The 27,790-nt window shown below is 56.1% G+C and overlaps 10 protein-coding genes across 10 annotated transcripts; 6 read left to right on the forward strand and 4 right to left on the reverse strand.

Moving 5' to 3' along the window:
* Positions 1 to 1,619: 1,619 nt before the first annotated feature.
* On the forward strand, positions 1,620 to 3,055 carry GGS23DRAFT_600200 (subtilisin-like protein; the record flags this gene model as incomplete). The annotated part of the gene is made up of 3 exons (XM_051519031.1): positions 1,620 to 2,234; positions 2,325 to 2,811; positions 2,886 to 3,055. The coding sequence occupies 3 exons, from the start codon at positions 1,620 to 1,622 to the stop codon at positions 3,053 to 3,055; spliced, it is 1,272 nt and encodes a 423-aa protein (XP_051368389.1).
* Positions 3,056 to 5,587: 2,532 nt separating this feature from the next.
* On the reverse strand, positions 5,588 to 7,487 carry GGS23DRAFT_310319 (farnesyl-diphosphate farnesyltransferase). The gene is made up of 4 exons (XM_051512789.1): positions 7,272 to 7,487; positions 6,135 to 7,191; positions 5,882 to 6,043; positions 5,588 to 5,817 (listed from the first exon to the last, which is right to left on the reverse strand). The coding sequence occupies exons 1-4, from the start codon at positions 7,337 to 7,339 to the stop codon at positions 5,692 to 5,694; spliced, it is 1,413 nt and encodes a 470-aa protein (XP_051368390.1). The 5' UTR covers positions 7,340 to 7,487; the 3' UTR covers positions 5,588 to 5,691.
* Positions 7,488 to 8,849: 1,362 nt separating this feature from the next.
* On the forward strand, positions 8,850 to 10,479 carry GGS23DRAFT_584679 (NAD dependent epimerase/dehydratase). The gene is made up of 2 exons (XM_051517336.1): positions 8,850 to 9,937; positions 10,003 to 10,479. The coding sequence occupies exons 1-2, from the start codon at positions 9,482 to 9,484 to the stop codon at positions 10,450 to 10,452; spliced, it is 906 nt and encodes a 301-aa protein (XP_051368391.1). The 5' UTR covers positions 8,850 to 9,481; the 3' UTR covers positions 10,453 to 10,479.
* Positions 10,480 to 10,938: 459 nt separating this feature from the next.
* Positions 10,939 to 13,885, forward strand: GGS23DRAFT_584683 (DnaJ-domain-containing protein). Its single transcript, XM_051517337.1, has 3 exons — positions 10,939 to 11,526; positions 11,610 to 12,865; positions 12,960 to 13,885. The coding sequence occupies exons 1-3, from the start codon at positions 11,097 to 11,099 to the stop codon at positions 13,146 to 13,148; spliced, it is 1,875 nt and encodes a 624-aa protein (XP_051368392.1). The 5' UTR covers positions 10,939 to 11,096; the 3' UTR covers positions 13,149 to 13,885.
* Positions 13,886 to 14,293: 408 nt separating this feature from the next.
* Positions 14,294 to 17,038, reverse strand: GGS23DRAFT_584689 (uncharacterized protein). Its single transcript, XM_051517338.1, has one exon. The coding sequence runs from the start codon at positions 16,962 to 16,964 to the stop codon at positions 14,943 to 14,945; it is 2,022 nt and encodes a 673-aa protein (XP_051368393.1). The 5' UTR covers positions 16,965 to 17,038; the 3' UTR covers positions 14,294 to 14,942.
* Positions 17,039 to 17,047: 9 nt separating this feature from the next.
* Positions 17,048 to 18,269, forward strand: GGS23DRAFT_584690 (uncharacterized protein). Its single transcript, XM_051517339.1, has one exon. The coding sequence runs from the start codon at positions 17,137 to 17,139 to the stop codon at positions 17,725 to 17,727; it is 591 nt and encodes a 196-aa protein (XP_051368394.1). The 5' UTR covers positions 17,048 to 17,136; the 3' UTR covers positions 17,728 to 18,269.
* A 486-nt stretch (positions 18,270 to 18,755) lies between these two features.
* Positions 18,756 to 20,142, forward strand: GGS23DRAFT_310475 (uncharacterized protein). The gene is made up of 2 exons (XM_051512790.1): positions 18,756 to 18,788; positions 18,878 to 20,142. The coding sequence occupies exon 2, from the start codon at positions 18,936 to 18,938 to the stop codon at positions 20,028 to 20,030; it is 1,095 nt and encodes a 364-aa protein (XP_051368395.1). The 5' UTR covers positions 18,756 to 18,788; positions 18,878 to 18,935; the 3' UTR covers positions 20,031 to 20,142.
* A 134-nt stretch (positions 20,143 to 20,276) lies between these two features.
* GGS23DRAFT_600206 (uncharacterized protein) lies at positions 20,277 to 22,942 on the reverse strand (the record flags this gene model as incomplete). Its single annotated transcript, XM_051519032.1, has 5 exons — positions 20,277 to 22,347; positions 22,405 to 22,556; positions 22,620 to 22,711; positions 22,784 to 22,843; positions 22,906 to 22,942. The coding sequence occupies 5 exons, from the start codon at positions 22,940 to 22,942 to the stop codon at positions 20,277 to 20,279; spliced, it is 2,412 nt and encodes an 803-aa protein (XP_051368396.1).
* A 468-nt stretch (positions 22,943 to 23,410) lies between these two features.
* On the forward strand, positions 23,411 to 25,848 carry GGS23DRAFT_584696 (TLD-domain-containing protein). The gene is made up of 2 exons (XM_051517340.1): positions 23,411 to 23,888; positions 23,961 to 25,848. The coding sequence occupies exons 1-2, from the start codon at positions 23,622 to 23,624 to the stop codon at positions 25,725 to 25,727; spliced, it is 2,034 nt and encodes a 677-aa protein (XP_051368397.1). The 5' UTR covers positions 23,411 to 23,621; the 3' UTR covers positions 25,728 to 25,848.
* On the reverse strand, positions 25,849 to 26,986 carry GGS23DRAFT_584701 (hypoxia induced protein conserved region-domain-containing protein). Its single transcript, XM_051517341.1, has 3 exons — positions 26,765 to 26,986; positions 26,625 to 26,692; positions 25,849 to 26,529 (listed from the first exon to the last, which is right to left on the reverse strand). The coding sequence occupies exons 1-3, from the start codon at positions 26,968 to 26,970 to the stop codon at positions 26,084 to 26,086; spliced, it is 720 nt and encodes a 239-aa protein (XP_051368398.1). The 5' UTR covers positions 26,971 to 26,986; the 3' UTR covers positions 25,849 to 26,083.
* Positions 26,987 to 27,790: the final 804 nt, after the last annotated feature.

The following is a 27,790-nucleotide window of genomic DNA, read 5'->3' on the forward strand; positions in this document are numbered from 1 at the left end:
CAGGCGATGCTGCTGCTGCGCCCGTGTGGACACGTCTGTATCGGTAGCAAGCAATGCTCTGCTCTGTTACCAGCGATGCCAACCCAGTCCGTACAACATGGCTGAGGCAGGTTGGCGGCAGCCGTCCCGGCTTCCGGATGGGCTCGCCGTCGCTTCAAATATCTGCTTTGCTTGCTGGCACGCAACCTGGATCGGCAGGGATTGCCGACATCGTGCCGACACCTCTCTCTAATTCTATATTGGTGTCCCGAGTTGGCGGCGAGGCAGTGAGTGCACATGCCAACACATCTATGAGTACAACGCCCTATCGTAGACGGGTGAGCCGTGTTAAATATATCTCCGGGGACAAACAACTGGATGTATCATCTGCAATGCAGGTATGTGTACGCTCGATAGATCCGTAACCCTAGTCTGCTCTCTTTCTTTCTTTTTTTTTCTCTTCTCCCCTTCTCCCCTGGCTAGCGTAGCCTGGGGTTGGCATGGACCTACGTAAGCAGAGACAGAGAACCGGCGTGACGAGAAGAGGAGTAAAAAGAGAGAGAGAGAGAGAGAGAGAGAGAGAAAAGAGAGAGCATGTATGATACATGTGTGTGTGTTGTGTGTGTATGTACTCCAGACGTCGTATGCCCTGCCGACCCTCCTCCTACCGATATAGCAAAGGTGCGGCGATGGAACCCCCAGGGCCTGGTGGATCGTCGCGGCGCTCCAGGGGCTTGACGTTTGACTTGGCACAGCTTGGCGCCTCTGTTGGTTCTCGTCCAACCGTCTCCCCAACTAGGAAGAGGGATTCTTCGGCCGCCGTCTGGAATCCCCATCCTCTGCAAAACGCAGCCTCTTGCGCGTTGCCCACCCGGCCCTGGCTCGTAGCAAGCTTGTCTGTCCCCCAGGCCCTGCAGAGCCCGCCGGCGTCGTACTGTACTGTACGGGAGGGCAGGGCAAAGTGGCCTGGTAGCATCTTCGCGTAGCATTCCCCTCCGCCATCGCTTCTTCTTCGAGTTCCTGTTGCCGACGGGGGTGTCGCTGGCCAACCCCCATGCGTGCGTTAAGGGGCTGATCGTGACCAGGGCATACCTCATGGCGGCTCGCATTGCTCCTCGCTCCTCGCTCTGGTCGAGGCAGTTCCGCCGTCTTCCTTAAAAAGATAGACCCCCCTCTTCTCTGTCGTCCCCTTTCTCTTGCACCATCTCGTTTTTTCTGAGCAGCCCTTCTCACATTGTTATATTCTTTCTTCGCCGGGTAGAAGTCCACGTTCTTTGAGAAGCCCTGGGTTTATATTTTATAGGGTACGCTGCCAAATCGGAAAACAAAGGTGCACATAGGGGTTACCCGGCCGACCTCGATCCCACACTCTCTCTCCCCTAGGTCACTTTCTGCTCGCTCGCCTACTTACCCTCCTCGCCTGTGACAGACAACTCAGTTCCAGTCCTTCCCTTTCTCATCATCACTTTCTTCTCTTTCGTTCGACCTCACCGGATCTGAGATTCGTTGGGTCTGCCTCAATTCTTCTCTTCGTCTTTCGATCGTACATACCGTTCTCTTCGACTCACTCGTTCGTAATCTACCATCCTTGAGTTACTCTTGGCTTGTCTGGCACAAGGTCTGGAAAACTCTTAATCAACATGGCACCAACTCTGAAGACTGTCTTCACTGCCCTTGTGGCCCTCACCCCCTTCGGCATCAACGCCAGCCCGCTCAATACCTGGCGTCCTTCTGCCGAGGCCGGCACATCTGTTGGAGTTTTCGTTAGCAACCCTGACGCTACCGATGTGGTTCCCAACTCGTACATCGTCGTCTACAACAAAAATTTCACGGATGACGACATCAACACCTACGAGGCAGCGGTTAAGGTAGCCGTTAAGAAGCGTAACCTGGGTAAGCGTGGGCTCCACGGACAATTGCTCTCCACCAGGGTCCGCAGCTTTTCCATGTCGGGATGGCGAGCTATGGCTTTGGATTCGGACGACCTCATGATGAACGACATCAACAACGCCGAGATGGTCAAGTACATCGAGGCCAACACCTATGTCAAGGCCTCGGCTCTGATGTCCCAGATTAACGCTCCCGATGGCCTGGTCCGTCTGAGCCACGCGCAGACCAACGGGACCGGTTACGTGTTTGACGACTCGGCTGGCGAGGGCATTACTGCCTACATTGTCGACACCGGTATCAGGGTCACGCACGAGGACTTCCAGGGACGTGCTACGATGGGCTTTAACGCTGTCGAAGAGGAAGAGGTATGCGGCCCACAGCCCACAGCCCCCAGCCCACCCTTCCCCCTTCTCACTATGTGCTCGATACCATGTACTGACATGATTGCCAAATAGGCTACCGACTTGAATGGACACGGCTCTCACGTTGCAGGAACTGTTGGTGGTGCTACGTTCGGAGTGGCCAAGAACGTGAAGCTTGTCGGCGTCAAGGTCCTCGATGCCCAAGGCGGTGGCACCAACGCTGACGTTATTGACGGTCTCAACTTTGTTGCTCAGGATGCTGTGAAGGGCAAGTCTGTTATGAACATGTCCCTCGGCGGCCCAGCTTCTCGAGCTGTCAACGACGCTATCGAACGCCTCTTCTCTAACGGAGTTGTACCTGTCGTCGCGGCTGGAAACGAGGCTCAGAATGCCGCCAATGTATCCCCCGCAAGCAGCCCCAACGCCATCACGGTCGGCGCCATCGACCAACTGACGGACAGACGCGCAAGCTTCAGCAACTTCGGCCGCGTTATCGATATCTACGCCCCTGGCGTCAACGTCGAGAGCGTGGGCATCAGCAGCGATACCGCGAGCGAGACCCTGAGTGGCACTTCGATGGGTACGTAACCTGGCGGCGGCAGCGAAGCCAAGCCTCCCCCTTTCACAAGAGCCCAGCTAACACGAAGGGTACAGCGTCGCCCCACATTGCCGGCTTGGCAGCCTACCTCATGGCCCTCGAGGGCATCACTGACGCTGGTGCCGTCTCGGACCGCATCAAGGAGCTCGGCGCGGCTACCGGCGCCAGTGTGCGACGGAACGTTCGCGGCACCACCAGCGCTATTGCCAACAACGGAAACCTATAAGGGGACCGAGGGCAGAGACTCGACACATACCGTCGCTTCATTGACAAGTGTGTAAATAGGGAGAGAGGCGCGCACACACTTACACACGCACGCACTTGCACAGAGAGACACAGCACCGCCCGGGCCCTACACATGCCATCGGCCCTGGGGATGATGTTGTAACCAGCAGTAGCTCTCCAATGTTCTTTCACGACGAGTCGTCGGATATAGCGAATACAGCGATGAAAAAAAAACCCCCGCCTTTAGTGGTCTCGGGAACGAGAGGCCCGCCATCCCTCTCTTTTTTCTCGAGACCCCATTACTCTCTCCCCTACTAGCGCATATCCCTCCCCTTTACCGAGACCTTTGGGGCATTCCTCTGGTCTTTTTTTTTTCTTTTTCATTCGCGTTCTCGGGTATAGATGGGCGTCGCACGCGTTATAGGGACGACGAGAGCATGAACGGTGCGAGAGGAGGGCCACACACTTGGCCACGCACGAATCGGGTTTACACTGCGGTTGAGCGGGTGAGCGGACGACTCCGGCGGTTTGCCGGGCCGGACTTGATGTATATTTTGGAGGTGTAAGTACCTAGGTATCTTAGGTATCTTGCCCAGTACATAAACACAAACCTGTTATTCTTCTGTCTTCGGCTGTGCCTGCCTCTGTTCAAACGTTCGCGTCTGGGAAAGGCAGCCACGTCGTCTATTCCGAGCGTGGTATCTCCCCGCCCCACCTGTTTCGCCAGGCAGGTACCGTGCTCGCGGAGTGTACCTGCATGAGGTCGTCGGTGGATACGAGTATCTAGGCAGGTACCTAGATACCTGGTACACCAGGAGGTAGGTACTTTGGGAGGTGAATCCTACCTAGGTACCTTTCTCATTGGCACGTATTATGCGTGTACGTACGTACCTAGATACCCAGGTACCTAATCAGGTAGGTACCTTGCAGCGATCGATGTCATATATATCTGAGACCTGTTTACGTGCGACGCAGGGTGGGTTCCCTACCTAGCCTATGCGCACTGTATTACGTGGTACGCTGCTCACGATGAGGTAGCGCGCTACGTACCTCTCATCTCCGTCTCGTTTAATGCATCAGGCATAACCCCCTGCCGCCTCCTCCGCCTCCTCCTCTCTTTTCTTCGGTACGCGCGTCGCGGCTTACAAGGGGAAGAGGTTATTTATATGCACGCGTACATGCTCACTATACACATATGTAGGTACATACGTGCATATGTACATACATACATACATACATACATACATACACCCACATGCATGTATCCCGTGTGTATGCGCATCTTCGAGAAGCGGTACATCGATCGGATTAGCGAAGCCACCCGTGGGCATCGAATTCGCGCCCGTCCCTCGTGTCTAATTTACTACTCATACTTAGACCCTCGTCGCACTAACGCCGGCCACCTGGTCAGGGTCCCCCCCCTCTCTCTCTCTATCTCTCTCTCTCTCCTCTTTTATCTATGAGCACTTGCGAGTAGGGGGCCAGTTCCCCATCATCTCGGTTAGGATGCCCGCGTCCGTGGCGCGAGTCCGTCTCGTGGGAAAAAGCTGCCTGCGTAATGTCAACAACCATGATTTGGGGAGCTGAGCACAGCCAGTCTCGTCTACACAGCCCCGTCTACACAGTCCCGTCTACACACGGTCCCATCTGCAAACGTACGCCCCAAGCAGAGTTGCGGCGCTCCGTGCACGTCTCGTCGCCGTCATGGCCGAGGCCTGCCCGTCCTCGAACCAGACCCTCGTCAGCTTACGCAATGCGAGCTGGTTGAGACGACGCTGTGGGGCCGAGACGCCGCAACCTCGAGGCCTGACGCTCGACGGTGAAACGGGGCTTGCCTCGCGTGCTGTAGCACGCATTGTCGGGTTTCGTCGCTTTCCCTCTACGCTCCCTACTACGCTGAGCCCTGGCACTGCCTACGGAGAGGTGCTAGGCAAGAATACAGATTGAAATAAGCACCTAGGCTTGGCCAGCTTTCGTATCGACTTAATCTCAGAGCTTGGTTACCGACTAGATTGAAATCCTTTTCTTCAAGAAGGGAAAAAATAGAACTAAGACCGTTCGCATCTCGTTATAGGTTTGACATCGTGACCTCGAATCGAACCTGTACTAGTTCAAGGTATGGGAGGGCCAGGTTCATGTAGATGAACCTCTTAACCCCCCAGCCCCCTCCCTTCAACGTTTGTTGGCGATCCACGACCAAGCCTCTCATCCGTGTGTCGATCAAATTCGAAGCTTCTCGTGTGCCTGCGGGCCGCCTTGGGCTCGGTACTACTCGCCATGTCTTGTTCCATCTCAGCACTTCTCGGCACAACCGCAGTCATGGTAAGGGACTGGACTGTAATTTGACATCCGTGCTTCTTGTTGCTTCACACCACCCGCCGACAGGATCGGGAAACGTACAAGAGCCATCCCACCCATTTCGACATTAGTTTGTATTATTAGCTATGATTATAGGCGTCAAGGGTGCCCCCCCTCCCCCCGTTCGCATCTCGTAAAATCGTGGTAATACCTCACCTATATCGTGCGACAACATAACCGGTGAGCCTTTCGACAGCGGAAGAACCGCCGCTGACGCTGCCCGCTCGAGGCGCAGAGCCCTCCGCGCCATGCAAATATAAAATCCCACATATTCCTTCATTATAACTCCTCGTGCGGTAGGGGCGTCGAAGTCGAGACCGCTTCGGTAGCCTGCTTGAGGCTAGACGCGGCCGCCTTGTCGAAGATAACGTCGAATCTCGCTCCCATAAACCAGGCTAGACCGAACTGTTCGAAATGCGTCAGTTTGCCTTCCCCGTGGGTTCGGGGTTTTCTCGAGCGGCCAACGTACCATCATAGCAGAAACAAACAAGAGGGCGAGCACCACGGCTCCGATCAGCATCAAGGCCTCCCAGAAATCGCTCTGAGGGGCCTCCTTCCCCTGGGCATCTTGGACGGCCTTTAGCTTCTTCACGTCTTGCGTAGGGAAGAGGGTCTCGATGAATTGCTCGATCTGTTTGGACTTTTGTCAGCATCTTCCCACTGCTCCCTCCCTCCGTCTCTCTCCCTCTCTCCCCACACATAATAGGTACATGATTCCTTACCTTGCCACAAGCCACGCTGATCTCGAGAAAGTGAGGGTCTCGTGGATCGTTCTTCTTCGCTATCCTCCTTGCATATGTCTTAAACACTTCGCACGCCACCTGCAGGTTCTGCGTCGACTGCATCATCAGGTGGCAGGCGTCGCCCTTGGTGATCTTGATATGGCTGTGGAAGATTTTGGGATTCTGGAAGACGAGCTCGAGACTCGCAATCGCCATGGTTTGCGGGATGGCGACGAAGTTGAAAACGCTCTGCTCCTTGATCCCGGCCATGTAGAACAAGCACTCGTCGGCGTGCTTGAGGGCGTTGAGGACCATCTCGGAGCTGCAGTAGACGGCCTGGGTGCGGTACTTGGGGTCGAACATGTCCTCCCACCGGTCGACATACTTGCTCCAGATATCCTTGGGCCAGAACCTTCGGTTGTCCTGGAAGTCCTCGTGGACGTCGCGGATGATGTTCGTCTTTTGCAGGAACTGGCCCATGCTCTCCGTCAGCTCCATGCGGTCCAGGAGCGCGGGGTTGGCCGTGTTGCCCTCGACGAAGATCCGCGTCAGGCCCTCGCCCACCAGGCCCGCAACATAGTGGCAATACTCCTCGTACTGGGCCACCGTCTGGACGCCTTCCTGGAACTCGGCATTCAGGACGTAGTCGGCCATGCCGTTGCCCATCTTGATGGTGATGTCCTCGATGATATCGTAATATCTCTTGTCGATCTTCTTGAGCTCGGCGATCACGTCGTCAAAGTGCACGAGGAGATCACGGTCCTTCTCGTTGGGGCCGCTCTCCGTGAAAGTCCAGCCGTCCTTGCTCATGTACTTGGAGAACTCACGCAGCAAGGGCTCTTTCGTCTCGACGGATAGCGTCATGTCATCTTCGATGGTATCGAGCCCTCGGAGGACCAGGTAGAAGAGGGCGATCGGCACGAGCATCTGGGGTTGCAGCTCCTGGATGACGGCTGCAAAGCTACGGCTCGTCAGGTTAAGCAACTCGAAGCACGACCGCAGGGTAGGCGCCTCTTTGGAGGGATCCCGCCTGTAAACCGGCTCATGCCAGGCCTTCCTACGACGCGAAGCTCACAGTCAGCCACGAGATATCGCCACGTCATGTCACGTCACGTCACGTCAGGCCGTTCTGCGTACCATTGTATGATGGACCGAAGCTGGTTCGGGTGAAAGGTGTAGTAGAGCACGTTCTTGAGGCCCCCCATGGTCGCGGCTGGGTATGTACGTAGGGATGCTGATGTCCAAGAAAGCGACGACTTTGGGGTGGGCTCCGGGCAGCGAAGAGGGGGAGACGCAAGCGGATATGGGGAGGGGGATGAAGAAAGCCCGGGGCGTGGTGGTGCGGGAGTGGATCGGGATTATGTAGGTAGATGGATATTAGCGACTCTGTCCTCCGGGCGTACGGGCGAGATCCCGGCTAGACGGCGGTTGAAAGAGGCGGCGAGGATTGACGGAAGGGGAAAGGAGAAGAGACTATCGAGGCTGGGGAGGACAGGTCAGGTCAGGTTGGCATGGCGGGCTGCAGAGGACGATGGGCGTACGTCGGGCGGTTAGGCCAGAGGACACGACACGGGAAGAAATGTCGTGGTGTTTTTTTTTTTGTGTGTGTATGCGAAAATCCCAGGTGGACGAGGAGGATTCGCCAAAGGGAAGGCGCATTCCCACCTGGTTCCGAGCTTGGAACGCTACATAGACAAGACACTTGTCGGCCAATGGCGAGCAGCCGTAAGCACAGTGCGGTTGCACAGTGAGAAGGCAATTCGACCTGGAGTTCCTGGCTTGTGGCGCTGCCGAAAGAGCTGCATAAGGTAACTCCTAAGACATAACGTACCGAAGACTAGCCAGGTACCTGGTTTAGCGTACCTACACCGCAAGTTGGTGGTGAGAGGGAACCGGTGAGGCCGGGTATCTGACGTACATACGTAGGTTAGGGTACCTATCCCGACCGGCGCCTCCTACGTACCTACTTTGGCCTACAGGTAAGGCAGGTAGCACACCGAGTAATATCTGCACACCGGACACCTGTCTATATGTAAGCCGGGTGACCTGCCTGTAGGTTAGGTACCTACGCCTACCTTACGTTACGTACCTAGGTACGTCCTGGTACCTCCTACGTAATGCCTGTGTATGTTTCTGGAAGCTGTGTGGGCTGCACAGGAGGTTTAGTCCGGCCGACAGGGGAGGGAGGAGGTAGGTAGTCAGGTACCTGTCTGTACCACGACGGTGTGCCGGATATCCATCGCGAGGAAGAGGCTACCTATCTCCTAGGTACCTCCTACGTAGACCGCAGATTCGCATAGCCGGTATAATGCATCTTCCCGACCTTAGGCACCTCTCTTCTGACTGCGGGGGCCAAGCAGACGACGCCCCGACTGCGAGACTCTGCAAAGCGTAAAGCAGACTGAACACCGACGACGCCATCCTCCAGGCCAGCAAGAGGACAGATAGATAGCATTCCGCGGCTTTGCTACCTTCCAGTTCGTCGCCCCCAGACCAAGAGACAGCAGCACCCGCGACGAGTCCGGTGGTGGCGAGTGGCTGATGCGCCGGGCTTCTTCCTCTCCCCGTTTGCGCCAATCAAGTCTTTCCACCTACGATCGGACGCTACTTATATATATATACTCAATATATACAAGCATATAAATAAATATAGATAGATAAATTAGTATACCTGCAAATAGAGGCATTCATATATATATATATATATATACACACCTGTTATCTATTCCCGTTGTCGTCAGCGAACGTCCTCGAGATATACCAACCAACCAAGCCCTTCCCGGCTCGAGCAGCAGCAATACATAATATACCACGCAGTATTGCCGATCGCCCCGGGACCGGTTCCCGTGCATCTTGTATACGTTAAGCTACCACACCAAGACCATCTCGCCCCCTCCGGTGCTGGTGGAATTGGAATTGGCAAATAGAGAGCACCGAAAGAGCCAAGTTGCATCCCCAATTGGGACCACCTCACTTACATAACCGGGAGAGGGTTAATCCCTTATTCTGGTCCCCTACCTGGTTCACCCCTGGCCGCCTCTACGTCTTTATTTTGACATGGACCATCTCAACCTCTCCTCCCCCTTTCGATTCCGGTAAGAAAAGAGTGCTCCCTCCCCTTCCCTTCCCCTTCCCTCTTATTTCATCTCTCTCTCTCTCTCTCTCTCTCTCTCTCTTACTCCCCTCCCCGTCTCTGCCTTCTTTCCGCCTCCCCCCCGTGCCTCCCCTCATCTCTTCGTACCTCTCGCCTCTCAAGAGCGAAAAATATCAGCTTCCGCGTAAAACGCATCTACCTATCTCGCTTCCGACTAGAACCCCCCTTTCGTAAGGAACCATCAGGTTTTCTCATGCCCGTCATGGCAGCTGGTGGCGCCGCCGAGGCAACCCGATTCCTGATCTGGGGAGGCAACGGCTGGGTTGCCGGCCATCTCGAGTCCATTCTCAGGGGCCAGGGCAAGGAGGTCTATTCGACAACTGTTCGTATGGAGGACCGTGAGGCGGTCAAGGCCGAGCTGGATAGGGTCAAGCCCTCCCACGTCCTCAACTGCGCCGGCTGCACTGGCCGTCCCAATGTTGACTGGTGTGAGGATCACAAAGAGAAGACGATACGGTCAAATGTTATTGGCACCTTGAACCTGGCGGACTGCTGCTACCTTGCCGGCATCCACTGCACCGTCTTTGCCACCGGGTGCATCTACCACTACGACGACGACCACCCCATCGGCGGCCCTGGGTTTAAGGAGACGGACCCAGCCAACTTCACGGGGAGCTTCTATTCGGAGACCAAAGGCCACGTCGAGGAGGTAAGGGACCGCGTTCGGGTGGGAGCGGCCGGGACGAGGCGAGCCAGCTAACGACGGGCCCGCAGGTTATCAAGTATTACACAAATTGCCTGATCCTCCGCCTGCGGATGCCGGTATCAGACGATCTGCATCCGCGCAACTTTGTCACCAAGATCAGCAAGTACGAGCGGGTCGTAGACATCCCAAATAGCAACACGATCCTGACGGATCTCCTGCCGGCATCGATCCTCATGGCCGAGCATAAGGACACCGGGGTCTACAACTTCACCAACCCGGGGGCCATCAGCCACAACGAGGTGCTGGAGCTCTTCCGAGCCATCGTCCGCCCGGGATTCACGTGGAAGAACTTCAGCGTGGAGGAGCAGGCCAAGGTGATCAAGGCCGGCCGGAGCAACTGCCTGCTCGACACGACCAAGCTGGAGAGGAAGTTGAGCGAGTACGGGTACGCGGTGCCGGAGATCCACGAGGCGTACAGGCAGTGTTTTGAGAGGATGAAAGTAGCAGGGGTCAAATAAGGTTGAAAGGGGGAGGGGGAGAGGACAGGGGGGTGCCGAGATTCCAATTCTGCTTGATGACGACGGCGTAGTCGGACATATTCGTGGCATGATGATTATTATGAAGATACACGGTACTCGAGGCAAGGCAGCCTGCCCCGGTATATGCATGTATACGTATCATACGTGTCGCAGTAATAGAATGTAAAATACCTACCTACCTAACCTACTTGCGTTTAAGCTATATAATAAGTACCTAAGGTGTATAATTTATAAGTAATGGTGACTTAAGTATATTATGAGAAGTGAATAAGGAATAACTAGTTTGTCAATAATTAATAAAATAATACTTTATCTTATACTTGTTTCTTGGTATACCAAGTATTGAAAAGCATACGGGACTAATTTACCAACATTTTCCGCAGAAGATAGAGGTACCTAATGCAGCTACGTCATCTTCTAGTACAGTATACCACCCAAGCCACCCCCGATACCTCTGGTGCGTCGGATCCTTCCCCGTATCAGATGTACCTACTGTAAAGCTCTCCCGTACCAGGTACCTGACTGCCCGTGGCCAGAGCCTTCTCCATCCTTCGAAGCCGATATCCCGACCTCTCAGGTCGTCATAGCTCTTTTTCTCTCTATTTCTCTGGTCCTCCGACAGCATGCACCTACGTAACTTAGGCACCCGATCAACCACCCTCTCTGGTCCGTTTCTCCCTTCTTCATCTTCATCATCTTCATCTTCCTCCTCCTCCTCTACTGCTCGCTTCCAACAGCGGACGCACCTTGTGATATCTTCCCGCCTCTCTGCTGCTTGCCGCACATCCCCCCTTAAGGCAGTCTCCCCCTCCCCTCTGAGAGGGATTTCTCAGTCGCCCCCCTCTCCCTCCCGCCCCCCACGTAATACTTTTCCTCGCGAATTTTTTTCTCTCCGTGTCGCCGTCCGTCCCCTCAGCATCCGTACCGGTCCCGCGACAGGCAAAAGCATGGTCGTCGACACCTCCTACTACGACGCCCTTGGCGTCAAGCCTACGGCGACCGAGCTTGAAATCAAGAAGGCGTACCGCAAACTCGCCATCGTCCACCATCCAGGTTCGTGCGACAAGAGACCCCCGTCGCCTGGCGCGGAACAGGGCGCACGACGCGCGGCTCGAATGCTGACAGGCGCTGCGTAGACAAGAACCCGAATGACCCCACCGCCCACGAAAAATTTCAGGCCATCGGCGAGGCCTACCAAGTGCTCTCCGACACCGACCTAAGAAAAGCATACGACAAATATGGCAAGGACAGTGCCAAGCCCTCCGAGGGCTTCGTCGACCCTGCCGAGTTCTTCAGTAACATATTTGGCGGCGACGCCTTTGTTGACTGGATCGGCGAGATTAGCCTGATGAAGGACCTCACCACAACCATGGATATTACCATGACAGGCGAGGAAAACGACGAGGCCGAATTTCCAGGCACCGAAGAAGCCATCCGTGAGAGTGTTAAGGCCGCCGACACCACGAATGCCACGAATGCCACGAATGCCGCCAGTGCCCCGCCGCCAGCCGTCGTGGTTGAGGACGGGCCCGAGAAACCATCCGCCGAACGCGTGGCCGCCCCGGCGCAGGATACCGGCCGGTCGGAGAAGCCGCCCCTCCCCCCCCGCAGCAGTGCGTCCCCGGCTCCTAGCTCGTCGGGCACCTCGACCCCTTCGAGATATGCCATACCCATCCGCCCCGCGCTAATGGATCGTCCGTCGGATGAGGCGAACCTCACGGCACAGACGGAGGAGGAGAAGGACCTACGCAAGACGGATAAGAAAAAGGGCGGACTGTCAAAGGAGCAGCGCGAGCAGTTGGCAGCCTACGAGAAGGAACGCGCCAGGATCCGACAAGAGCGGGTTGACACGCTCGCGCGTAAGCTTATCGATCGTCTCTCCGTGTGGACCGAGACCGACAAAGGGCTCGATGTCACCAGAGCGTTCCAGGAGAAGACGCGACTGGAAGTCGAAAACCTGAAGATAGAAAGCTTCGGGCTCGACATCTTACACGCCATCGGCGCGGTCTACATGTCGAAAGCCACCGCCCTTCTGAAGTCTCAGAAGTACCTCGGCATTGGCGGGTTCTTTAGCCGCATGAAGGACAAGGGAACCCTCGTCAAGGAGACCTGGAACACGATCTCGTCCGCCATCGATGCTCAGCAAACCATGGAGGAGATGGCGCGCATGGAGCAGGCTGGCGGCGAGGAATGGACGGACGAGAAGAAGATGGAGTACGAACGTAGGGTGACGGGGAAGATCCTTACCGCTGCATGGCGGGGCAGCAAGTTCGAGATCCAGAGTGTATTGCGTGAAGTCTGCGACAGCGTGCTCCTCGACAAGAAGGTGCCCTTGAGCAAGCGCCTGGAACGCGCCCAGGCTCTCGTCCTCATCGCCGACATCCTCCAACAGGTGAGTACCTCTCTCTCGCTTCTATGCATACTCTTTCGTAGTGTATCCGCTCAACATCGAGACGGCGGGACATGACGCACTAACCGCATACTAGGCTCGAAGATCGCCCGAGGAAGAAGGCGACTACATGGCTTTCGAGCAGCTGGTTGCCGAGGCAGCCATCAAGAAGGAGAAGGACTCGAAAAAGAAAGGGAAGGACAAGGACAAGGACGCGAGCAGGCGAGGGGCCGGGACGGCCGAAGCGACCGGCTCATACACGGATGCGCAGAAGGAAAAGTGGTAGCGGAATTATTCTACCTATTGATTTGTACGTTTCACGGAGAATTCGGTGGACACGTTTGGGAGGAACTTCCCGACCCCTCGTTAGGGATCGAGACGGAAGCTGAGAGCGCATGGTAGGGCTTGTTAATACGGTAGGTTCGCGCCTATTGGCGCCTCGGTGGTCGGCACGGCGCAATGTGATAGATATGTCGAGGTGTGGGCGGCTCGTAGAAAGATCAAAGCGAAGTTTGATAGCCGGGGTCGGACTCAGGCTGGTGACCGACGGGCACATTTATAGGCTGTCTTCAAAGGGGGGCGGCAGGGAAGGGAGGCGCACGCGGCTTACCCGACGACGAGCTCTCCGGCGACCTAATACAGGGGAGGAACAACGACTTCACTCGGTAGCGTTCTGGCCCTCGCCGGGCACGTATCCGGAAGAAACTGGGCGGCATGTTGATTTTCCCCGGAATAAAGACGGCACATCTCAGACGCCCACCTACCATCATCACCAGTCTACATACCTACATAGAAAGATAAATAAATACAGACACACACGTCACTTGAGCCAGGTACGCGGGCTCCAGTGCCTTGACAGCCCCCCTCCCCCCTGTCCTTCTTTCTTACCCGTCATACAAATACACGGCGGACGAGGGTAGATCGAAGGAGAAACAAGCGGACGCACTCTCCCCCCCCTTCCCCTTTTCCCTTTCCTTCCCTGGGAGTCAGCGAAATAAAAACCACCCTGGGAGGCTCTCGGACAGGCGAAAAAAAAAGGGGGGGGGGGGGGGGGGGGGGGTCACGGCAGAGAGAGAGAGAGAGAGAGAGCGTGGGCGAGCGAGAGCGTCCGAGCACCACCGCTGCATCGTCTGGTCCTGCAGTGGGGGCGACACGGGCCGCCGCGCGGACGTGGCTTTGATGAGCCCTCGGGGGCGAGCCGACGATGCCGCCTTCGCCTTTCGCCCTCGCGCCAGGGACATCGAGCGCGCCGCAATGACGCGCGCGCTTCTCTGGCCAGCGCCTCGCCAGCCGACACTCCCGTCTCTCTCAAGGCCCAGCGTTACCCCTTTCTTAGTCCAAGTTAGGGCCCTCCCCGACGATGCCAAGATCCTATAGGTACTAAGGCGGATCGCGGTGGCAAGTAAGGGCGAGACAGAGACACGCCGTTCCCCGAGGACTCACAGAGAACAAGTAGCCTATGGGTGCTCTGACAAAAAAAGGTGACGAGTCTCGTATTGATCTATTCTCACGTCGCCATAAAGGCCTCCCCCCCGGTCTGGTTGCCCACTCCCCGGCGCACATGACCTGAAGGTGATTCTCTTGTAGATGCTTATATACATCTTCAAGTCTGGGTGCTACCGGGAGCCCATGCCAACTTCTCCATAGGGTCCCCCCCCCCCAACCAAACCCCTGCTTTGCTTGTTAGGCCTCTTTTTTTTTCTCTTCCTGTTGTCGGGATTCGTCATGTTCCGGGGTATCATTATGAGACTCGAATAAGAAAAAAATCGGATGGCGCCCAGTGGTGTGGAGATGGTCTACCGACTCTGCACGTGTCCTATCTGATTGATGGGTATCCGTTGATGGTACAATTACTATAACAAAAAAAAATATGAGCGATAAAGGATAGCAGATCCCCCATACCCGCGTCCACATCGTGATGTAGTCGTCCGGCCCCGAGGCTGCTGTATGTAACGGCGTTATATGATGTAGTGAATCGTATCCAAATGAAAAAGGGAATGTGCTGGACGAGCGCCGGTTTCGCCGCAGGCTACAGCTGCAGGATTGTGGTTACTTGAATTCTTTTTTCTTCTTCTTGTGTTCAGCCGCCGTCGACACCGAGTTCTATCCCGCTGTCTCTATCCTGAGATCCGATGCCCCAACTTACCGAACTTATACGTTCTTCTAGGCTCTTCTCACCGAGGGTAACTGTGTCGTCGCGAAAGCTGTCTGCAGAAGCGGGTCGCTCGTCCTCCTCGTCCGGCGGGAGTAGTACCCTCCCGCCCAATGGCACGTCGCTGACTCTGACCCGATATTGGAGCGCCCGCTTGCCTTCGTCAATGAGCGCGTCGGTCCAGTCGAGACACCTTCTAATGCTCTGGTTTATCTTCTGCGAATCGACCAGGACCTGCTGATGTTTGGATAAGTCGAGCTGTAGTCGTTGCTCGTCCCGTTTCCGGTGCCTGATATCTCGCTCCGCAATGGCGCTCGGACTGAGCGATTCGGATGCCGAATCGCTGTCGCATGATTCTTCAGCCTCATCCGCCTTTTCTTCTTCCTCTTCTTCCCCCTCCTCATCCTCCGCGGCGGCATCCTCCTCACCAAGATCGCCAAGGTTCGCCGCGGTTATGTCCTGCGGCTCGGGGAGGGCGCCCGCCGATGCCTCACCGGACAGAGGGTTAGATGAGAGGGAGGAGAGGCCGACGAGGGACAAACGCTTGAATCTTCGCAATTCGGCCGTCTGCTTCCGTAGCCGACGCTCCAATGTTCGGTTGATGGCCTCGAGAGACGCGTTCCTGATCTGCAGGTCTTGGACCTTGCGTTCGCGCCTCGCATTTGCAACCAGCTCGCTGACCGGCTCTGCGGAATGAGCAGACCTGGCCGGGCTCTGCACGCCCGATTCGGTTTCCTCCGCAGGTGTAGACGCCTCGTCCTCCGCCTCATTCTCCGCAAAGTCCTCGGCCGCTTGTATGATCGATGCGAGCGTCAGAGGCGGCGCCCGGGAAGGGGAAAGGCTTACGGGGGAGGAAGCTTCCGGAGATGCTGAGAGGGCCACGACAGGACTTATGACGGTAGGAAATGGGTCTACCTTAACTAAACTGGCAGACCGAGAGTGGCGGCTAGGTCGTGGCGCGCCGCTGCTCGACCGGCGAAGTCCGGGAGGGGAAGGCGCCAGTTGAGGGGACAAGATAGGCGGGCGACCCGTGCCCAGGCCGTTGCCGGGCTTCTGTAGGGTTTGCGGGGCCGGGGACAGCGGTTTCGTGGGGGAATTCGGTCTCTGCGAGGAAGGGTGGCCGGCAGCGGGGGGGTTCGTCCCGGGACGGCTTGTGGGCGCTTTAGGGGCGGTAGACACGGTGGATCCCGAGCTACGGGAGACCGGAGGCGGTGGGCTCTGTCGCAGTTCCGGAGTCCCATTGGCGTACATGAATTTGCTGGGGAGATTATCCTGTGAATGGCCCGGGGCCGGCGAGGAGGGAGCTTGGTGAGGAGATTTGTTCTCTGCCGTATTTCCATTGGCGTAGAAGAAAGTTGACGCTTTCGGTAGGGTTGGCCGAGAAGCAGGTGTCGGACGACTGGGCTTCACGTCGCTGGCGTGGAAGAACTTGGACTCGGCGGGGTGAGTCGAGTCCGGCCTCGCATGTAGATTCACATCCGAGTGTATCGACGCAAAAGAAGGGACCGATCTCCTGGCTTGGTCGCCGTCGATCCTCGGGCTCGGCAGGCCAAAGCTCGACCGGGATTCCCAGGCGTCGGACCGATCTACGTTGGGCGTGGTATTCGGGGTGGTGCTGACGCTGTTGACGCGACTCTGTCTCGCGCCCGAGCGAGGGGTGACGGTGCTGCCCAGGTGGTGCGGAAACGAGGAGTCGTCATGGTTGGAATTGGCTATGGTGAGGGCCTGGGGACGGCGGCCGGCGGGCGTCGCCGCGGTGGCTAGAGTGGTCGGCGGCTGCGGGGCCTTGGAGGCTATCTTGGGGGTCAGGGGACTCCGGTTTATGGCCCTCGTGGTGGTGGCGCTGAGGGGTCGCATCTGCGGTCGATTGACATTGGCATGGGCCGACGCGGTGGTGCCGGAATTGGTATGGGCAGGCGAGGGTGCAGAGAGGGATGTGTCGACGGGCATGTTTCCTGCTGCTGGCTCCTTGGGCGATGGTCCTAGGGCGGGTGTAGCATTTTGGTCTCGCAGACGGAAAGGAGACCGCGGGAAGGAGGAGGAGGAGGAGGAGGAGGAGAAGGAGGAAGAGGAGGGCGTGGTTATTATTGTCCTGGTGGTCTTGGCGAGGGAGGAGGCGGAAATGATTGTCGGTCTGGTCCCTGTTCGTGGCCCGGTCGCCGTCCCAGCGGTGATGGCAGTGACTGGGCTCCTCTTCCCGGCGGGCGGTGCTTTGGGGCGGCCGTGCCCGACTGACAGCGACGTGTCGGGGGAGAGCAGCAATCTCGGAGGGCGTCTGTCGGAGCAGGACGGCTGCAGTCGGGCCTGCGATGGCGGCTGGGATTGCGATTGGGGCTGGGGACGAGACAGTGATGGCGGTGGAGGATGCGGTGGGAGCGATGGCGGGTGGGCGGACGAGGTGTGGGAGACGAGGTTCGGGTTGCGCATGGCGGGTGAGTGTCTAAGGGAAAATCCCCTCGTCAGCTTTCTCAGTAGGTACCTACGCAGCGTCAACGCACCACCCGTAGGCCACCAGCCAGAGGGCACACGCCGGGCCGTCAGCACCGCAGCGTACCCAAGGTACGGGCCTGGGCGAGGTGTTACGGGGCAATCCGTGGCTGGGAGAGGTACAGGCCTGGGAGAGGTACGCGCGCGGGCGGGCGAGGGTACGCCCCGGATGCGATCCGTAATGTACCCAGCACCTGCCTACGAAGGTACCCTCTGCACCAGATAGAGGGCGACAGAGTGGGGGCGAGGGCGAGCGAGGGAGAGGCGCCGAGGTACCGCATACATGGGTGAACGTGGGCTGAATGTATGCCGAATGTATGCACCCAACTGGCAACTCGAAGCGGTACACGCCAAGTAGGGGGGGAGGGGGGTTTAGAGGAATGTGTCTCGTACCTATCGGTTCTCAGCGACGCCGCAGAGGCAGAGGCCGGTTACCTAAAGCAGCAGCAGCGGCAGCAGCGGAGCAACGCTAGAAGGGGGGTTGCTATCCAAACGTGGCCGGACGCCCATTGGCCCGTCGTCCCGAGGGGAGGAGCCCTGGAGGTTCGCAGCTTAGCGGGAATTCCCCCGCCGCTCTGATAGAGAGATATATATTTATATCTCGCGAGTATATTTGTATCTCGAGTTTTCCGCGGGCTGACGGCCGTGGTGGCGAGAGGTGTAGATGCGGTCCAGCCTCGAACCAGCCGGCGGAAATGCGTAGTGTGCGTGCGTTGTCGGTAGGCACGCGTGGATGTGCACGAAAGAAAAGACAGGGCGAGAGGGAGGGCGGGAGGGCGGGAGGGCGAGAGAGGGAGAAGAGAGAGAGAGAAGAGAGAGAGAGAGGGAGAGGGAAAAGAGAAGGGAGAGAGAGTCGCGAGCGAACGGGAAGTTCTGCCGGGGCTTAAAGAGTTCGGAAAGGGGAAGGGGGGCGAACAGGGCCAGGCCGGGGCGGGGAGACAGACAGACGGACGGACAGGGGGAGCGCAGACAAGACGAGAAAACATCCAATCCCTCGACCCAAGCGAATAAAATGAGGCCGAAACAATGTTTCCTCCCCACCCGCTCGCTCGCCCTCCTCGCGTGCCGTACAACTGGTACCTACCAGCAACGACACGGAGGTGAGGCGACGAAGACGGCCCCCTTTCAGTATTGTTTATCGCTATCCGCATTATTATCACCATGTCAGTTTCCAAGAGCGCAATTGTCCGCCATATACAAAGCTAGGTAGGCCCCCTAACCCGCCTATGCAACTAAGCTGCATAACCCACCAAAGGAGGCGGAGCAGGATGGCACTCTCAGTCTTAGGTACGTACCCGAGAGTAACGGCCGGCGCCGTCTGCACACCATCATCTCAACCTCTTTCGATGCTACATCGTCCTCGGCCGACACGTCAGATCCCTCCAGAGCCGCGTACGGCACCTCGCTGCCGCCCAGGTTCGGCCCTCCCTAGCCATGGCGCTGCTGGGCCTGTCACTGCTGTTCGCCTCCGCCGTCTACCTCGTTCTCTGGAAGCCGCCTTTGCTGCAGACCTTGCTAGCCCTGTGGCGTGGTGACCCCCGAATCCAGCAGCCCCCTACGACACGTCGCCCTTCACCCTCTTCCCGCAGGGCAGACCCTGACCGCCGGCCGGCTACGGGGGATGCGCATAACCATCTATCGGTGACGGCCCCGACCTCTCTAGATGCGGACCGGCCGACCCTGACGCCGCCACCGCCGTCGTCGCCCAGGGCCGATCTCCTCTCCTCGCCGACAGTAACGCCCAGAGCCGCACCAACCTTGGTACGACTACCCAGCATCTCCAGCATACCCTCGCTCTCGCTCTCAGCAGCCAATCCCTCCGCCGACGAGGGGAGCTCGGCTGCGACCCTGCCCCAGCTCTCCGTTCCTACCCTACCGTCAGACGGACCGTCTCTGGCCCCGGTGACGACAACGTCCATGGCGCCGCCACCACTACCGCCGGCCCGCCGTCCACCCACCCTAAATAGCCTCCCTACCCACGGCTCCTCTCCATCGTCCCCTTCTCTTCTGAGCGTCTCCCCTTCCAGCCGGCCTTCGCCCTTTCCCAGCCGGCAGCAGCCCAACTCCCAAGGCCGCGATCGCCAGTCCGGCTCGTCGACTCTCGCCCCGCCCCCCACGCACTCAACTCGCCCTTCTAAGCCCTCGCGCAAGGTCACCCTCGAGCCGGGACGCTCGCCTCTCGATTGGGCACGCCTCGCCAACCACCCGACCGCCGACCTGCGGGGCCTCGGTCCCGGTGCCCCTTACCTGCGCGTCACCCCCAGCATACTGCGGCGCCAGACCGGCCGCAAGGGCAAGGACGCCTGGACCGTCCTCGGCGGCCGCGTATACAACATCTCCCCCTACCTCCCCTTCCACCCTGGTGGCGAGCCCGAGCTGCTGCGAGCCGCCGGCCGCGACGGGTCCAAGCTGTTTGGCGAGATTCACCCCTGGGTGAACTACGAGACCATGCTCGCCAGTTGTCTGGTCGGACTGTTGGTCGAGGAGCACGAAGCCAAGAGCACCGGGGAAATGGATGCTATGGATTGATCTGACCACGCAGGACCATGAACTGTGAACCCACAGCAAATAATTATCGGATCGTGTATTTAATTAAGAGGGTTTATATAAACTGGGGGACGGCGTGCCTATGTTGGGTTCAGTTTAGGTCGCTGTCATGGCTCATTACGACAGAGCCGGATGCCAGATGGGATACACAGAGAGATAGATACCCCGTCGATAGAGTCCTTCTTCGCTACGGAGGAGGGAAAGTTTTACCAAGGGTGGGAAGGCCTTTCACCTCTTCCCAAACCTAAACCGCAGTTCGTCATCGCTATCATCGTCACTAACGGGCAGAGACAGAACTCGAGGCCTCTTCGCTGTGTGCTCCTCAGTTGGCGGGGCCGCCCGTTTGCTGACCCTCGAAGGCCATGGGTTCTGCGAGGTATTTTGCGTCGCCGTGCGTACTCGTAGCGGCCGTGGTTGGGTGCTCCGTTCGGACAACGCGCTTACCCGTGTGCCTGATAGAGGAGTCGCAATAGAGGCATCGTCGTCAGATCTATTGCTATGCTCGTCGTTACCGCCACCACCTTGGGAGAGGGATCCGGGCTGGTGCGCTGTCTGCCTGCGCATTTCACGTCCGTTCGCGGCACCTCGTCCAGTATCCTCCTGTCCATCCGTGCCCATACTCCAACCCGAACTTTGCCTCTGGGTCTGTCTCCTTCGCTTCTGCCGCTGGCTGTCGTCCTCGAGCCAGTAGTCCTCGCCGATCCCAAAGCCTTTCATCTTAACACTTTCGAGCCCTACGATAATCTTCTGTAGCGGCCGTCCCTGAACCGCCCCCCGCTGATGGAATTTCTTGAAATTCTTGCGGCCGTTCCAAGCGGGATCCCAACGGCCATCCGCTATATCTCGCTCCCGAGTGCGCATTGGCAGCGCCTGTCGTAATTCCATCGGCACTTCGATATGAAGACGGCGGATCTCTGCCAAGTCGAGACCTTCGGGCACCGTAGCGAGTTCTTCCCTCTCGGCCTTTGCTCGAGCCTCGGCTTCTTCTCGGTGCTGTCGCGCCAAGTCGAGAATGTCAATCTCCTTCTTGACCTTGGGGACCTTGATATTAGTGGTTTGTGCCTCCGTGACGGCAGGCGCCAGTGCTGTCGGCTTTTGAGGAACCGGATCTTCACCAGCGGCAATGCGACGACGCTTTACTTTTGTGGCTGTCGGTGCAAAATCGGCCATCGTATCATCGATCTCAGGTGGAGCGGGAGTGCGCCGTTTCCGCTGCCGTTGGGGGCTAGCCGGGATTACTTCCTCTGGCTCTGACGCGACATCTTGTGACACGAAAAGACCTTCTTCCTGCGACGCTTCTGCATTCACCACCGGTGCTATCGAGGCGACCGAAGCATTTGTCGGTGAAGCCTCATGGTCTAAATCAACGCCGAATCCCTTGAAACGGCTCTTGATAGCTCCCCTAAGGCGTCTTTGAGGCGGCGGTCGCGGAGTCCGGATAGACAACTCATTCCCGTCCACGCCTCTGACCTGCTGCCGAGCCAAAGGCTGTGTCTCGGCTGGCGATTCGCGGGTTTCTCTCTCGACTTCCAGAGGTCGCCGTAGGCCGCTACTGTCATTGTTAAGGATAGCATCCAGGAATTCTTTCTGGTCGATCAGTCGATGGTCTAGCCTCAATGAGACCGACGTATAGAAGTTGGTGAACCAGTCGGCAGTTTCAGGGGGGTTGGGAATCCACCGGACCACAACCACGCCCTTGCCTTCGCTCCCATCCTCAAACTCCCCCAAGCCCTTCTCTCCTGCAATCGTCTTCACGTACCTAATAAAGTCGTCAACCTGCGTCTCTCCTTCCGTAACCTCACATAGCAGGGCTTTTCCTCTACCGCTTGTGATGGGCCCTAGGAGGTTATCGTATTGCCTTTTGTTGTAGAATATGAACGTGTAGCCGTGGAATATCTCCATGCGGCCAGGGTTAGGGGCGAAAGCCTCGACAGGCCTCGGCACCGGCTCGTCCCCAGGCGGTGGCAGAAATTGTACAGCATCGGGCCAGTGCGCATCAAAATCGCTCTCCAACGGGCAGGGAGCCACACCGTCGCCATCACCCTCGGGTACGGCCGCGGCGGAAATTATGGCACCAAGGAATTCCTTGGTGACGATATATCGACCATTCACAAGAGCTTGCAAGCCGTTTGGGGTGTTTCTTTTTCTGGATACAGCATGCGTGGTCGATTGGACATCGTAATCGAGGAGAAACTTGACGTCTAACTGCTCGAGGTCTTGCCGAAGCTTAGAGAATGGATCGGCCAGGAGTTCGCTGGCAGTGAAGGAGAAGCTCAATACTACCGGGAACCAAGTGATACTGGGGTGGGTTATTCACAGTTAGCTCCGTGATGCGCAGGGTGGTAGGCCAACGTACTAGAATTTAGAAAGGAACGAGCCCATCTGTATCGTGTTGATATCTCTCGAGAGAACACGTTGGTCGCCCTTGATCTTCTCATCGTTTACCCAAGTTCCGCCCTTGGAGCCGAGGTCTTCGACAGTGACGCGCGAACGACGGGACGTAAGTTCCTGGCAACTCTATATTTGAGCGACGAACAACGCGAGCGGTGGTTAGCTGGCAAGAAAGCATACCCCGTCTCCCTCGGCCACCTTGTTGACCCGGATGGTGAGGTGTTTCCGAGATACTTTTTCCGACCCCTGGCCTTTGATGGCGAGTTGTCCAGCTGGTCTCCCATTAGCTTCGTATTCTCCCGCGTACCCGGGACGGCAAGGATATGATAGAATTGTTCGCATACGTTCGGCAACCGTTCTTCCAAAGAGATACCGCTTTCCCGGCCGTAGCCAAAGTCGTTTACCTAAGGAACCATCTCATCAGCAACCGGGGCGCAGAGTGGGAGGGGAGGGTCACGCTACTCACCATCGAGAGCTTCGCCCTCGTTCTCCAGGAGCCACATGGTTCCTCAAGCAATGACCAGCCGGTTGAAGAGGTTGAAGAAAATAGCATCAAGCCGGAGGGAGATGATAGGGTAGGGTGGTGGATGGGGTGCCTTCGTAGGAAACGAACGGCTGGAGGAATCGGGGGTGGAGTGAGGAGAACGCGAAGACGACTCGTGCTCACGTGCAGATAGCCAATGCCGCTCCGGTTGTAGGTTTACGAATCAGTATCCGCGTTATATATAGTAATAAAATAAGAAGTCTATTTCATATTTTAATCTTAAGTTATCAAATCAAGTAAAAATAAAATAAAAGTAAAGAGTAACTAATATAAATACTTATAAAAACTAATATTATATATTATACATAACCTCGTACCTAAGTTGCCGGCAGGGTACCTGCAGGGTACCTCCAAATACCTACTACGCTGTATGCAGGTACCTGTACATTTGGATATCTTGAGCACCGCCTATCTCCTCATTAAGCGAGCCCCACTACTCGCTGCCCCCGTCCCTCCGCGATTTGAAAACTCGGGATAGATCGCGACGGTGCCTGCAAAAAATACCTGTGGGTACTTAGATGCCTGTGAGGTATAGACATGTACCGGTACCGCGGCTATGACGCCGGGTCTAGCCCCCGACCTGGTCAGTGCGGCGGCTAGTGCTGCGCGGTGGAACCTAAAAGCAAGCTAGCCTCCAGATGCCTCGCAGGGCAGGAGCTGCTGGTTCAGCGTCAGGAAGGCCCCTCCCTCGTGGCTCGCGCACAAAGACCAACCCGACCCAGCAGCTTACCGCTGTCTGTAATCGTCATCCATCATCAACCAACCTCATCATCCCCTCCCGTCTCCATCGCTTGCGACGAAGACCTCCTCCGGGATGGCTTCACCTCCTCCAAAGGACAATCATGGGACAGTCCCTCTCAGACGAGGCCAAGCCTCCCTCTAAGGAGGAAATCACTGCAGACCTAGTAATCAGTCCCCGCCCTGCTCACCGCGAGATGGCTGCCCGACTCGAGCTAACCTTCACCGGATCCCCGTAGGCTGAGAAGTTCGCGCGGAGGTGTTTCACGCCGCTGGAGCTGTACTCCCTCAAAGACAACTTCAAGTCCCTGGCCGACCACGAGCAGGATGTCCGCTTCCTTAGAGAGGAGACGATTGCTCGCTTCCTCGAGCTTCCCGATATCCTCGCCGCGTCTCCCGTCGTCTTCCACATGCTGACCTTCGTCGGCGCCTTTCCCTTCCTCCGGGACGCCCCCGTCATCCTTGGCTTCGAGCAGATGATCATGGTCGTGGTCATAATGACGGAACGGTATGCTAAGATACTAGCTAAAGGCGCTAGCAGCCGGCGGAAATTGCTGTTCAAGAGCCTGGCTGTATACGACCGCAAGCTATCCGAGATCGGAGAGGAGCATGGCGCCGCCGGTACGCCCGAGACGAACGCGGGCAGGCATGCGCCTGGCTTTGCCGTGGACGAGGCCGGTGACGAATTCGACGACGGGGCGGCGGATGACGACGAGCTTGTTTTGGCCGCCCTGGACTCTCTCGATATCTACGATGCTTTCAAGCTTTGTGATTCGCACGCCGCTACCACTCGTGGCGCCATGATCCCCGCCGACAATCTCAGGAAGTTGATTATGCTCCTTCTTTTGGTGTCGCCCCTGGACGCCCAAGAGAGCCTGTCCCGCTACGCGGACCGGGTTACGGGGTCGGAACTGGAAGACCTGAGAGCCACAGCTGAGAACATCCTCTCAGCTTTTATTGACGTAGAGAAGTCACCGGGCATTTCCTACTCCCAATTCGACCGTGTCCTCCCGTCCAACTTGCCTTTCCTTTTCGACGGCTTCAATCCCTTGTTCGAGCACTTCCTCTTTTCCAAGAATCTCGACCTTTCCAAACGCAAAGATGGCGCATCGATAGCCGTTGCTCCCCCAACGGTTGCCCAGCCTTCCCCTCTTCTGCAACAGCCGGGCCAGATTCTGAACGTCAATGTCTTGTCTCAGCTCTCGTTCTTTATTCGTGGAGACGAATTATTCCGACGGCTACGCCTGCTATACGCGGGGTCGGAGGCAGGATTCTCGATGGGCAGCTTCGAGGCCAAGGTTTTTAACTGGCGTGCTCCGACCATTCTTTTGGTGTCCGGGACTAGGCTTTCGAACTCCTCGGGGAGCGGTGGATCGGAAGGGGCGTTTAGCGACTCGCTGCCACCAAAGAGGTTCCCGGATGGAAGCGCTCCTGGCCGAGACCGCCTCGTGTTTGGCGCGATCGTGAGACAGCCCTGGAGACAGACCTACAAGGAGTGCTTCGGCGGCGAGGATATGCTCCTGTTCCAACTCGGCCCAACGCATGACGTCTTTCCAGCGTCGGCTCTCAACCGCAATTACGCGGCTTTCGTTAAACCGCCGACAATGAACCCGGGCATCGCCTTTGGCTGCCCGCACCCGAGAGCAAACCAGTCCCGGCGCGAATCGCTGCGGCACCTAGGGCCGGTGTCTCTCGTCATAGACTCCAGCTTCGAGTTTGGCGTGTTCACCCACGACTTCGTCTCTCGCGGTGGTGCGTTCACTACCAGCCCTCACCGGAAGTACAACTTTCAGGATCGCTTCCAGGTGGACGAGATCGAAGTGTGGGGGTGCGGCGGCGATGAGGAGGCTAGAATGCAGCGGGAGAGGTGGGAGTGGGAAACGCGGGAAGCTGAGGCGAGACGGAGGATTAATTTGGGAACGGGAGACATAGCTACGGACCGGGCGTTGCTTGAAATGGCCGGCTTGATCGGGGCTAATAGGAGTGGAGGATCGATGATGTCTTGACTCATTAGCGGCTCGGCCTCCCGACTTGTGGGATCTAGGCGTGCTTGCGATGCCTTTCGGGTGTTCCAGACCGTCCTGTACGGGTAGGCCCTATTGATTAGACGTGTTGGACAACAGAATTCGTTTTGTTCAGCTTCCTACCCCGGCTGCCTGATGGAACCGGCCCCTTTTAATAGTACATATAACAATCACGTTAAGCGTTTTGTTTGAATATGACCTGGGGAAGAGGCTGGGGGATTCCCGACGCCGTATCTCGTACGTCTTCCCCAAATCGATTCCTATCGGGATCAAGCTACCCGGAATGCTGCCTTCGCGTACTAACTCACAAAGGCTGCGTCCGGTCCCTTTCCGCTTCCTCATTTCCCCGTGCCGAGCCGGCTCCCAGATGTGTTGGACGCGTCCTTTTCCCGTGGTGAGGCCTGCACGTCGGTGTCAGAAGCGGTGTCGGCTTTCGGACCGTCTCCCCCTTTTACCTCCTTCTCCTTCTCCGTCCGCCTCTGCTCGACGCGGTCCTGGCGCCGCTTCATGGCGGCCTGGAGCTGCTTCTCCTCTTCGTCCCTGACCTCGAGCTCCTTCAGCCATTTCTGGTGACGTTCCTCGGCACGCTGCTGCGCCTCGAGCTTGATGAGCTCCTTCCTCTTCTCACGGTCTGCGCCGTAGTACGCGCCGCCGGCGACCATGGCGACGACTGTGAAGGCTTGCGCGCCGACACGAGCGCGGAACATGCGCTGGACTTGGACATGGTCGCCGCGGCGCGTGGCGCGAAAGGCGTTGTAGAGGGCCAGGCAAGTGAGTGCCGTGCCTTTCGGGCGGAAGAGGATTCGCAAAGAATCGGTTAGTCTAGTCAACGAAGACGGGGTCAAAGGAAGAAGACCCGAGTAAGCTGTGGCGATTTACCAAGCGGGATGAGAGGCTCTTCTCGCAGCTTGCGGCCGACCTTCTGGAGGCCGGTTTCATTGTACTCCCTAGAGCGGGCTGGTAAGCTGCACGTGCACCCAGGCCGACACCGAGACAGGGCGGGCGTGTGGGTCGCCTACTTGTCTTGGTCAAAAGACGAGGGCATAGATCGGTCTGTCATGTTTGGAGATCGGTTCCTACGGCGGGCGTCTTGCCAAGTGTTGAGGACCGGGCAGAGAAGTATACAGGCCCGGATCGGGGAATGAATGGCTAGCTGTGGTGGTTGGCGCCGGTCCGTTAAGGCGAACCTCGTAAACCTGATAATGTATCTTAAGTAAAAGAACATCCGTTAAAGCGCCTCCCCCTACGGAAGCCCATATCTACACTAGGGAAAACCCCGTTTTTGGAGGTGGACGCCCCACTTATAACGTGTAGGTACACGCCCCTATTAGGAGGAGTAATGTAGGTTTAGTACATGGCCCCGATAGTACGATATAGAAGTTATAAAACCCGATATATGTGTTTATCGGGGTTCGATTTTTTAAATATATATATATATAAAATTTAATTTAAAATAATATATATTTCTTAATAATTAACATTATAAGATTTTTTAAAAAAAGTTTTAAAAATTTAAATATATTAAATTTAAATCATTAATTAATAATTAAATAATTATACTATAATAATATAGTAATATATATCTTCTTAATATATTAAATAATATATTATAATAAGTTTTATATATATTTAAAGTAGTTTTAGTATTATTTAAATAAATTATTTTGTAATTATTCTTTAATTAAATTATTTATTTTATTATTTTCATTTTTATTTAAGATTTATTTTTACTTATTTTATATAATTATTTTAAGTATAAGTTTTTTTTTAATTTTTAATTTTTAATTTTTAATTTTTAATTTTTAATTTTTAATTTTTAATTTTTAATTTTTAATTTTTAATTTTTAATTTTTAATTTTTAATTTTTATTTTTTATTTTTTTATTTTTATTTTTTAATTTTTATTTTTTATTTTTTTATTTTTATTTTTTAATTATTAATTTTTTATTTTTAATTATTATATTATAGTAGTACGGTAAGATATACCCTCTTGATATATTACGTAATATGCTACGATAGGCCTTATGCCTATATAGAGTAACTATA

This window comes from Durotheca rogersii, assembly GCF_024521655.1.
Source record: "Durotheca rogersii strain YMJ 92031201 chromosome Unknown GGS23scaffold_30, whole genome shotgun sequence".
Classification (NCBI taxonomy): domain Eukaryota; kingdom Fungi; phylum Ascomycota; class Sordariomycetes; order Xylariales; family Xylariaceae; genus Durotheca; species Durotheca rogersii.

Excerpts from the sequence above, each read along its gene's own strand:
- GGS23DRAFT_310319 (XM_051512789.1), bottom strand. The coding sequence starts at position 7,339 with ATGGGGGGCCTCAAGAACGTGCTCTACTACACCTTTCACCCGAACCAG. Across the intron at positions 7,192-7,271 it reads CTTCGGTCCATCATACAATG|GAAGGCCTGGCATGAGCCGG; the intron begins GTACGCAGAACG and ends TTCGCGTCGTAG. Across the intron at positions 5,818-5,881 it reads TGTTTGTTTCTGCTATGATG|TTCGGTCTAGCCTGGTTTAT; the intron begins GTACGTTGGCCG and ends CATTTCGAACAG.
- GGS23DRAFT_584679 (XM_051517336.1), top strand. The coding sequence starts at position 9,482 with ATGCCCGTCATGGCAGCTGGTGGCGCCGCCGAGGCAACCCGATTCCTG. Across the intron at positions 9,938-10,002 it reads CCAAAGGCCACGTCGAGGAG|GTTATCAAGTATTACACAAA; the intron begins GTAAGGGACCGC and ends ACGGGCCCGCAG.
- GGS23DRAFT_584683 (XM_051517337.1), top strand. The coding sequence starts at position 11,097 with ATGCACCTACGTAACTTAGGCACCCGATCAACCACCCTCTCTGGTCCG. Across the intron at positions 11,527-11,609 it reads CGCCATCGTCCACCATCCAG|ACAAGAACCCGAATGACCCC; the intron begins GTTCGTGCGACA and ends GGCGCTGCGTAG. Across the intron at positions 12,866-12,959 it reads TCGCCGACATCCTCCAACAG|GCTCGAAGATCGCCCGAGGA; the intron begins GTGAGTACCTCT and ends ACCGCATACTAG.
- GGS23DRAFT_584689 (XM_051517338.1), bottom strand. The coding sequence starts at position 16,964 with ATGCCCGTCGACACATCCCTCTCTGCACCCTCGCCTGCCCATACCAAT.
- GGS23DRAFT_584690 (XM_051517339.1), top strand. The coding sequence starts at position 17,137 with ATGATTGTCGGTCTGGTCCCTGTTCGTGGCCCGGTCGCCGTCCCAGCG.
- GGS23DRAFT_310475 (XM_051512790.1), top strand. The coding sequence starts at position 18,936 with ATGGCGCTGCTGGGCCTGTCACTGCTGTTCGCCTCCGCCGTCTACCTC.
- GGS23DRAFT_584696 (XM_051517340.1), top strand. The coding sequence starts at position 23,622 with ATGCCTCGCAGGGCAGGAGCTGCTGGTTCAGCGTCAGGAAGGCCCCTC. Across the intron at positions 23,889-23,960 it reads AGGAAATCACTGCAGACCTA|GCTGAGAAGTTCGCGCGGAG; the intron begins GTAATCAGTCCC and ends GGATCCCCGTAG.
- GGS23DRAFT_584701 (XM_051517341.1), bottom strand. The coding sequence starts at position 26,970 with ATGTTCTTTTACTTAAGATACATTATCAGGTTTACGAGGTTCGCCTTA. Across the intron at positions 26,693-26,764 it reads TCGTCTTTTGACCAAGACAA|GGAGTACAATGAAACCGGCC; the intron begins GTAGGCGACCCA and ends AGCCCGCTCTAG. Across the intron at positions 26,530-26,624 it reads AGAGCCTCTCATCCCGCTTG|GCACGGCACTCACTTGCCTG; the intron begins GTAAATCGCCAC and ends TCCGCCCGAAAG.